This window comes from Pestalotiopsis fici (assembly GCF_000516985.1).
Source record: "Pestalotiopsis fici W106-1 unplaced genomic scaffold PFICI_Scf_7, whole genome shotgun sequence".
Classification (NCBI taxonomy): domain Eukaryota; kingdom Fungi; phylum Ascomycota; class Sordariomycetes; order Amphisphaeriales; family Sporocadaceae; genus Pestalotiopsis; species Pestalotiopsis fici.
Genome location: NW_006917097.1, coordinates 2,301,276 through 2,311,210, shown reverse-complemented (window position 1 = coordinate 2,311,210; position 9,935 = coordinate 2,301,276). Strand labels below are relative to the sequence as shown.

Sequence of the window (9,935 nt, the reverse complement as noted above, 5' to 3'; positions counted from 1 at the left end):
ACGAAAAGTCATGGTTGGTTGCGGAGCCGTGGTCAATATTGTAGTGTAGTCATGCTGCTATGAGGGTTCGTCGTGAAACTGCCCCATCGTAGGACGACGCTTGTGCTCTGCTGGGGAAAGGGTCGTGAGGGGGACTTGGGGATTTGGGGGACTGGATTCTCCGCGAATATTGTAGCGGAGTCAAGCTCCATATAATAGATTGGGGCTCTAGGGGACTTTTATCACGACAGGACAAGTGTACGGACCTTCCAGAGTCATCCATTCGTAATCCGAGAAAGGCCCGAGTACGATGACATTGTGCACTCGAGCAGAATTGATAAGGGACGCGGATTATGCGATCAAAAATTCAAGGAGTCTCGGCGGAATCAATGCAAATTGCAGATGAGCGAGCTGCAAGTTCAATTCGCCTTTGATGACACAATTGCTGACTGATCTGTGACGACCAGAGGTTTGGTCGGGCAAAGTAGACAGGAGAGATGAAAGTTCCGTTATGTGTAACTTTCAAGACATCTTATCTAGTAACCCAGAATTTACGGAAATGCAAGAAATACAATCGATTCAAGAGAGCATAGGAAGAGACAATGGGAATCAAGACCAAAGTGCAATATGGTATAAGCCCTGACCGCCAAGCCGCAGGCCAAGCTGCCACCTGCCAATCCTGCGTCATTGCTGTTTGTTTGAATGCGCCAGCTTGAGCTTGGTGGGGCAAAATGCAATTAAGCCGCGAGATCTAGTGCAGCCTAGCCACGTGACCGCGTTCCTCAAGTTCGCGTTCCACTGACGCCTCTGCGACGCGCTTTGGGGGGTAGCTTTTGGCTTTGGGGGCGGCTTCGAAAACAAATTCCATCATCCCGTTCTAGGTCACGAGTCTCCCACAAGGCAACAACCGGCCGCTGTTGTTTAGCCAACAACTTGTTTGCAATCCGCCACCTTGCAGAACACCCCTTGCTTTTGATTTCTCTTTGGCATTCTTCAAGACCTTTCTCTCTATTGCAGCAATATAACATAGCGGAATCATCATGGCGCATCCGGGCGCCGCCGACGCTGATCGGCTGTTTAGCTCCTGCGTATTCTCTTTTGTCGAAAGTCGCGACCTTCCTGAAAATCTGATCCAAGAGGTTTGTAATTCATCCTGTTTAATCTTCACATGTCCGGCTTTGTACTGACACAACTTTGCGCAACAGCTTTCCAGTCAAGTCAGTAAACATGGCGGAGAGGTCGTTGACGCGAGACGCGACAAGTCGCTTTACCTCGAAAAGCTCACCCACATTATCGCCAACACGAGTGATTTCCCACAGCACACCGATGCAACGGCCATGATGATCCCCGTAGTCAGATCGACATGGATATCATCCTCTCTTGGCCGAAATAAGCTTGTCCAGGTCCGGCCATTCTCCCCCGATCCGAGAATGCTCTTCAGCGACATCGTCCTTACTGTGGCCGATGACGTGCCTCCTTCCGACAAGGAATCAATAATCGGCTGTTCCATGGCCTTGGGAGCTCAAGACTCCGAAAATATCACAAAATTGGTTACACACGTCTGTGCCTTGGGCATGAATAATGATAAATGTCGCATCGTTCAGAGTAAGAACCTCAAGTGCAAGATTGTGCTACCGCATTGGTAAGATCCACCACGAAATGGATGTATACCCGCGTAGATTGCTAATGAGAACTCAAGGTTCGATGACTGTTTTAGACTTGGCAAAAGGATTGACGAAGGGCCATACATGCTGCCAGACCCAGAAGTCTTTGCTGCAAAGCCCGATGACGAAGTAGCAGTGCCAGCTAGCCAGCACCTCGAGGGTGCCACATCAGCCAGACCACAGTGGATGCCTTTTCCCACGGATTCTGAGTGTGTTCGCCCCAAATTGACCGTTTTCGAAGACAAGGCCGTCATGCTATCTTGGGATTTGGCTATATCGCCTCGATTAAAAGAGATTGTCCAGGGGCTTATCGAGAGTGGTGGCGGCGAAATCACAGACAACGTTGGCAACTGCGACTATTTCATCTGCCAATACCGCGAAGGAGAGCAATACGTGAAAGCATCAAAATCAGGAAAAGATGTCGGCAACTTGTCCTGGCTCTATCATCTCATTACCCATAACACATGGACATCCCCAATGCGCCGCCTGCTCCATTATCCTATTCCAAGAGATGGCATACCCGGTTTCAAGGACTTGAGGATCACTGTCTCCAACTACGGTGGTGAAGCCCGCATCTACCTCGAGAACCTAATTACTGCTGCTGGTGCGACATACACCAAAACCATGAAGGCGGATAACACACATTTGATCACTGCCAGAAACAACAGCGAGAAATGCGAGGCCGCCCGAGACTGGAACATTAATATGACCAACCACTTGTGGATCGAGGAAAGCTATGCCAAGTGCGAGATGCAAAGCCTTACAGTGGAGAAGTATACACATTTTCCGCCCCGAACCAACTTGGGCGAGGTTATCGGCCAGACACCCCTCGATGAATCGCGACTCCGGGCCATGTTCTACCCAGGCGAGCCTGAGAAGCCCAGCCCAACAACTTCGCGCAAACGAAAGATTTTGGACATGGCCAAAGAGAATGCTTATTCTGATGGTCCTTTAGAAGGAGTGGCCATTGGACGCCAAGCCCGCAAGGAATTCGACGTCATGAAGGATTCCGAGGAGGACTATGCCAAAAAGACGACCGAGGAGTTTGGTATCCCTGCGCCGGCAAAACGTCGCGCAGTCGAGGCTGCGACGCCTGCACGAGGTCGTCATGTGCTCACCGGAAAAGAAAATGAGACACCGTCAACCGTCTCTACTGGTAGCCGGAGTGCCAAGGCCAAGGCACAGCAGCGACTGTCAGAAATTGCTCCCGATGTGGCTCTTTATGACAAGGAGAAGAAACGGGGGCTCAAAGACGGTCTGTGGGGCGGGAAGAGGGCCGCGGATTACATTGACCGGGAGCACCTCAATCGCCGGAGCGCTTCTAGTCCAACGGCCGACGAGGGCGAGGCAGTCCCTGTCCGAACCAAGCGTGGCGCCAAGAAGGGCAGCAAGCCTGTTTTACCAGAAATCGATGCAAAGGTAATCCTAACAGGGTTTAAGAGATGGGTCAATGACAAGTTTAAAGAAGATGCTGATCGGGTAAGTTCAACGAGTTGTGTTCTGGTTGATGGTCAGGGTTCTAATATTTCCGTGTAGAAAAAGCTCCGCGATCTCGGTATACAAGTCGTTTCCGACGGCAGTCAGGTTGACTATCTAGTGGCGCCACAGGTGGTACGGACTGTCAAGTTCCTTCGAAATTTGTCCAAGGGAGCCAAGGTACTGTCATCCGAATGGATTGAGCAATGCTTGGACACTGGAGAAGTACCGCCGCCCGAGGACTACCTTCTTCACGATAAGGAGAATGAAAAGAAGTTCGGATTCAAACTCGAGGCTTCTGTCGAACGGGCAATAAAGAACAAGGGAAAGCTCTTGTGGAATGTTCCGATATACTGCACGTCTACCATCAAGAATGGCACCGAAAGCTACAAGGCAATTGCAGATGCCAATGGTGCTATTTTCCTGGTGTATGCTGCGAGAAGTGGCACAACAATCAAGCCGACAAACCCGGAAGATGACGAAGGAGGGCCGGAACCAGTGTACTTGCTGAGCACTGCATCTCCAGAAGAGAAAAAGTTGTGGCCAAGATTTGAAGCCATGGCGAAGGCAGGCAACATGGAAGCTAGGGTTGTCGCTTCAGACTGGTTGCTGGATGTAGTAATGAAGCAAGAGTTGACTTTCGATAAGAAGTATCTTGTCAACAACTTCTTCAGCTAGTCTAGCTTGCAGAGGTGTCCGGTCTGGGTTTGTCGAGCACGGCGTATGGTGTTTTCTTCGTGGGCTTCTCCCACGTAATGGCGTGGAAACCGGCCGTCTCTTCCGTGCTTGGTTATTCCGTAGATGCATTACTGTAGATAATGACAATGAAGTATATGTTTATCACGTCCATCTCTTGAGGGCATAGACATGCCATTTTGCTTTCGTCTTATTTCCACTTCATCTTATGATAAATGCGCCAAAAATCAAAAGAACTTGACACCCTGCTCATCGCCGTGCCCGAATATTTGAGCCTTGCCTCTCTTGACCAGTACCTGCAGAGCCTTTTGAAGAATCTCCTGGTCGAGGCCGCGGATGTCGGTGCCCACCGTGGCCTCGCCCTCGGTCAGCTCCCAGAGAGTGAGCACGGCGTTCTTCTGACCCGTGGCGTCGGCCCATTCCTCGAGCTCGCGGGCCCACTCGTCGGGGGTGCGCCAGTAGAGGTAGGCAACATCGGCGTCCTTTGGGTTCCCGATCCACTCGGCGCGGCCCTCCTGGCGCATGAACTCGACGAGCTCGCGGGCGTCGGCGAGGCTCAGGCGGCGGTCCAGCGTCTGGTTGTGGAACAGGTCCTGGGCCTGGGGCGACGAGAGCGACAGCTTGAAGAGCCGGTGGTGCTTGCCGTAGGCCTGCACGAGCGAGGACCACTTTTCCAGCTGCGAGCGGTGCGTTGTCGTGTTGACCTGCCGCGTAAAGAAGGGTGGGAAGTGGTATTCGCGCGGGAACTCAAAGGGTGTCTTTGATCCCATTGTCGGGTCTGGCGTAGAAGAGGAGTAGGGGTCGACCGTCGTCATGGTTTGTAGAGTGCCAGCGGTGAGATTTCTGTGGCAGAATGGGGTCGAGGTGGAAGAATGTCTTCGATTATGTGTAAATACACCTGTATGATCACTTGCGCATCAAGTTGTGTTGTTTATTACCATCTAATTGCATCTGGAATAGTCAAGGTAAAGTGAAGCCGTCAGAAGTGGAAGCGTCGTTGGGTCATGTACCCGTAGGTAACTCTTGTGGGGGCGGGGGACAATGGTGGGGTTCAAGGCAGTAGTACACAGAACATCCCTTGCCTCTGAAGTTGGGGGTTTACAAGGGAGCTTAGACAAGGTTTGGACCTCCTTGCTTCGCTCATGCACTTCTTTTCATCTTTTCTGCCACTGTAAGACATTTAATCAAAAGCATTCGAGACATGATCACCCCTTGAAATGAACACATTAGATGTAGACTCTTCATTGAAACATAGACAATGTATACTCCGTCATCATAGGAATCAGGTTGAGTGGCTTTCCAACAGCAACATCATCAATGTTTTCCACACCCACCAAATATAAACAAGACCGACGCCATTCTGTATTATATACAAGCATCTCCATGCAGAGATATTTCAATCGCGCGTTATCATCAAAAGGTATCTCATCGTAAGCCCCGAAAGTACCCAAGCCTGCAAACATCCAAAAACGCCGAGGTTCGAAAAGAACCTGCCGCTTCGCTCGCATAGACAAGACAGAAACAAGATAACATGACCAACCAAAGTCCGAACCTTCTAGAGCGGTCTTCAAAATGCAGTGGGCGTTTCACGGTGCTCAATCCTCTTCTTCCTCTTCATCCACCGACATCTCCTCGGGCACGAGCTCTTTCTCGAGCTCGTCTGCCACGAAACTCTCGTAGTCTTCAAGGTTCTTCTGAACGTGCACCTTGAACTTGATCACGTCATTGAGCATGCGCTCAATTTCCGTGTGCAGCTCCTCGCGCAGAGCATTGGCCTTGAGTGTGAGTTGCTCGTACCTATAATGGAATGATGAGTTTCAAGTTTACCATGGAGATCAACGTGAATATAACTTACTCAATGTTGGTGTTCATCTCCCTCTGCTCAAGGAATTGCAAGCTCTCTGTGAGTTGGGTGCGCATTTTGGCGAGCTCCTTCTCCATCTTCTCGATTTGTGCATCGCTCGCCAGCTTCTGTGTGGTTGTGACTTCTTTGGTCTTCTCGTACTCCTCCTCGGCAGCGCGGACGCGGTGTCGCAGTGCTTCTACTTCGCCCTGCTTGTCCTCAATGGTCTCCTTAATGCCGTCGAGTAGTTCGTGGTCTTTCATCATGGCGTCCATGGCGAGGCCACGTCGCTCACTGACCTCCTTGCGCAACTGCGCAAAGTTGTTCTTAACTGTTCCGCGCAGGTCAAGGTTCAAGATGTGAGCTGGTTGATAACCAGTAACCGGGTCTGCCAGTAGGCGTTCGGTGCCTGTTGAGGAAGCGCCGTAGGAACCCCCCTTCATAACTGAACCTGTAAAGTCCGACTCGTTGACCGTGACTGCAAGTTCGTATTGCTCCCCCTTGGCGTTCTCGGCAGTTGTGGGGATGAGTTGGTTCTGGTAGGCTATGGTGTTGTACTTGTCGACAAGACGCTCAAGCTCGTCGAGCCTCCGGCTGGCTTCAGTTTCCTTTTCTGCAACCTTCTTCTTCACATCCTCGAGGCGCTGAGCAGCCGACTCGATTCCACGTTGCAGGCGCTCGCGCTCCGAAGTCATGCGGTCAATATCCGACATGCTTATTCCCTGGCTATCGACCTCTTTTTGCAAGCTGCGACGTTCGTCATCGGCCTCTTTGAGCTCTTCCATGAGTTTGTGGTATTCTTCTTCAAGCACGGCGACTCGGCTTTCATACTTCTCTGATCTTTGTTGCGCCAAGGCGTTGTATTCCTCAAACTTCATCTTATCCTCTTCCATGATTTTGAAGTTGTCATCCAAGACTCGTGGATCTGGTGTCGACTTTTCTAGGTCTTCGATTTCTTGCTGTAACCGGGCATTTTCAGCTTCAAGCATGTCAAGCTCGGATTGATACTTCGAGTTTGAACGTTCAAAAGCCTCTGCCATGGCTTGAATGTGCGGTGCCAGTGCTCTCTCGGCGTCTTCGTCGCCTGCATCATCACCCATGTCCAGCCAGTCTCGGTAAGCTGAACTCAGGAAGTCGAAAATGATGTGGTCCCCCGAAACATCAATGCCAGCCTCCATGCATGCGTCGTCATAGTTGTGAAGCGTGTAGCCCTCGAGCATTTGCGCCAACTGCATCATCCAGTGCAGCAGACCAAGAAACGTGCTCCAGTTCTGACCACCCACGGCCGCGATTTGCGACTTGGTGATACTCCTCTCAAAAGGGTAGCGCAGCTGCTTCAAAATCGGTGGCACCTCCTGATCAATATTCTTCTGGAAGCGATATGCCGGGTCAATGCGGTGATATAACCATTGAAACATGTAATTGAAGTCTTTTTGCGTAGGCGACTTGATGATGTTTTGCGACAAGTTATGCTTCATTTCCATCTCAAAGTTGTGCTTTGCCAGATAGTCTAATAATTCCTGCCCAATGCGCGCCTGATACGATCGGTCTCTCAGAGGGCGAGGATCGCGCGGCACACCCGCAGCTTGCGGTGCCTGCTGGAAGAAACTCTGGTGGTTCATGGGGCCGTTGGTCGAAGGCCGCGATCGGTAGATACTACTCCGTCTCGGGTCGCCTTCTGAGCTGCGGCCTGGCAGTCCGGCGGGCGCATAGGTTTTGAGGGAGCCGCTGCTGGGCGCAATTGAAGCGCGCTTGACGGAAGACATGCCCATTTCAGCGAGGTTGCTTCCGCCGAGTGAAGCTCGCGAGAAGATGGGCTGGGGCGGGCGGCTGCCCATGGCCAGGGACTGCCTAGATCCCGAGACAGAGCGCACGTGGCTGCCGCCAAAGCCGCTCGCAGAGTTTGATCTCTTCATGGCGGATGGAGGTTGGGGTATGGCACTGTTGGTGTTGAGGTTGATGCCTCCTAGGGTCTGCGTCGTGTTGAGAAAACACACAAATGTTAGTTTCGCGGAGTGGAGAAAAGTGAGGCAAGGTACATCGAGGTAGGTGGAATCGAGTTTGCGCGCGCGCGGCGGCGGCGGCGGACGGGGAGGGAGGGACAACGTCTCGTACCTCTCGGGGCCTTCGCACGCTCCAAAGACCCGTGTCCTGCGACATAATGCAGGGCAGCAGCCTCGAGAAATTCGTATATTCGTGACTATGGGCAACGTCGGGTGGCCAATGCAAAGGGCGACGTTATTGCGGAATTGATGGTGTAGGTTTTTCTAGAGAGTTTGAAAGAATTGACGGCGAAATGGGTGTGATGCACGGGAGATGATTAACTTGGATTACTTGAAGTGGTGTTGCTCTAATCGGGGGGTTGCTCTGGTCGCAAAGTAAACAAAAACCGCCTGCAGCTTTTTCATTGGCTGTCGCTGTCGGGGCGGCAGCCAGCACATTGAGAAGCCTGAGCTGGTACATTTATTATTGACATTTGATTGACGGGCGGGGTTAAGGCTGCAAGGTACGTACCTCAAGTCTCTCTACCTACTTCAAGGTTTCTCCAAAGGATCCACTTGAATCCCCCAATGTCCAGATGTCGAACGTCGACTGTCATAAATCGCAAAACATCATGATGCACAAATGAAGTTTCTCATCATTTAGGGTTGAGGATCTCTTTGGCTACTGCTCTTTTGCTCATTCATATTCTATTTTCTCTAATTTATCCTCCCTCTTTCTTTCTTTCTTTCTCTTCTTGTTTATTGTTGGAAACACAAAAACATGCAATGAATTCGCGTTGCTTGCCAGCAGCTGAGCTCGAGCGATATGACTCCAAAGGTCATGATATTTGCTGGTGCACCTGCCAATGATGCTATTGATTGGACGTCAGAAGAGCTTTTGAATGAGTTTCTAGAACCTCTTGCTTGTTTTGCTGGGATAAGCAAGGCCACTGGGACGGAAGCGAATCAGGGGGCCGAGGAAACGGTTTTGGATATAGCTACTTGGAGAAGTATCCCTCTCCAACAACAAAGGCTGGAGACTGGCTTCACTCAGATGCACGAGTTTGACGGCTACTATCAGGCCAGTCAAGACTTTTTCAGGACCGCCGACACACAAGGCACCGACGCTGCGAGCCAGTCTCTGCGCGACGAGTTTTATGAACATTCCCTCAGAGTGTACGACGACATAACGTCTTCACAACTGCCGACAGCGACTCTCAACAGCACTGCTGAGGAGACTTCTTTCATATCAACTCAGGATGAAAGCTTCAGAAGTTCTATTGAAGAAAGCACCTTTATTGACCAAGGAGATAGGACCTTGGGACTTGGCACTGCTCGCTTGAGCAATCTCGGGAATCTTCCTAATGCCTCGTACCTCAACTCCATTGAACCGCAGACGATGACGGTCAATCTGATAGCTGGTGTCATCTCTGTGGCCGAGCCACGTACCGTGAGAACCAAATGGGGGCGCTCCAAGTCTTTAGTTGAGCTCATTGTTGGCGACGAATCCAAGTCGGGGTTTAGCATAACCTTTTGGTTATCCGACGATGCCACCTCAGCCTCGGAAGCCACACTGAGGAGCACTAGGCGCCAAGACATAATCCTTCTGCGCAACGTCGCTTTGAGCCACTTCAAGAATAAAGTTCACGGTCATAGCCTGAGAAGAAATCTAACAAAAGTCGACCTCTTGTACCGTCGCAAGCTTGACGAAGACGATGTTGGGGGGTTCTACAGCGCAAAAGAGCTGGCCCATCGTACAGATGGACGACAACAACTTCTAAAGACGCAAAAGGTGCGAGAATGGGTGTTGCAATTTGTTGGAGGCGGGTCACCGCGTTTGGGCAAGAGGAAAGAGAAAGGACAAGCAGTCCGAAGTTGGGAGTTGCCGCCGCCCGATACTCAATAGAAAGATTTACTATACACTGGACGTGTCATGGGCGATCCAAGTTTGGGTAGGTACACCTTCAAGCGCGGGCAATACATAGTCCAAATTCTATGAACACGGGAGTAATATGTGGTTTTATTGGATCCATGCTAAGTGAAATAAATGTGAACAAAATTGAATGCATGTGTACTAATGGCTTCTTTCGCATCTTCGGGCCCTTGAACACCCCACGTCCACATGCCGGTGCTGGCAAGCCGATACCGGAGGCAGTGTCCAAGCCGTCCCTATAAGTCAAAGGTCCCGCGTTGAGAAAAAGAAAGCAACAAGAAGAACAAATTCAAAAGAAACTGAGAAGAAAGGAGGATTAATTAGGTTCAGGGTTTGACTGAGACCACGGATGACGTCCAGAT

The 9,935-nt window shown here is 50.9% G+C and overlaps 4 protein-coding genes across 4 annotated transcripts; 2 read left to right on the top strand and 2 right to left on the bottom strand.

The window, feature by feature from the left end:
* Positions 1-1,019: 1,019 nt before the first annotated feature.
* On the top strand, positions 1,020-3,797 carry PFICI_10339 (uncharacterized protein; the record flags this gene model as incomplete). Its single annotated transcript, XM_007838920.1, has 4 exons — positions 1,020-1,118; positions 1,185-1,621; positions 1,679-3,122; positions 3,180-3,797. The coding sequence occupies 4 exons, from the start codon at positions 1,020-1,022 to the stop codon at positions 3,795-3,797; spliced, it is 2,598 nt and encodes an 865-aa protein (XP_007837111.1).
* Positions 3,798-4,042: 245 nt separating this feature from the next.
* Positions 4,043-4,630, bottom strand: PFICI_10338 (uncharacterized protein; the record flags this gene model as incomplete). The annotated part of the gene is made up of 1 exon (XM_007838919.1): positions 4,043-4,630. The coding sequence occupies one exon, from the start codon at positions 4,628-4,630 to the stop codon at positions 4,043-4,045; it is 588 nt and encodes a 195-aa protein (XP_007837110.1).
* Positions 4,631-5,410: 780 nt separating this feature from the next.
* On the bottom strand, positions 5,411-7,818 carry PFICI_10337 (kinetochore protein NDC80; the record flags this gene model as incomplete). The annotated part of the gene is made up of 3 exons (XM_007838918.1): positions 5,411-5,612; positions 5,671-7,631; positions 7,774-7,818. The coding sequence occupies 3 exons, from the start codon at positions 7,816-7,818 to the stop codon at positions 5,411-5,413; spliced, it is 2,208 nt and encodes a 735-aa protein (XP_007837109.1).
* A 648-nt stretch (positions 7,819-8,466) lies between these two features.
* PFICI_10336 (uncharacterized protein) lies at positions 8,467-9,546 on the top strand (the record flags this gene model as incomplete). Its single annotated transcript, XM_007838917.1, has 1 exon — positions 8,467-9,546. One exon carries the CDS (start codon positions 8,467-8,469, stop codon positions 9,544-9,546), a length of 1,080 nt encoding a protein of 359 aa, XP_007837108.1.
* Between the last annotated feature and the right edge of the window lie 389 nt (positions 9,547-9,935).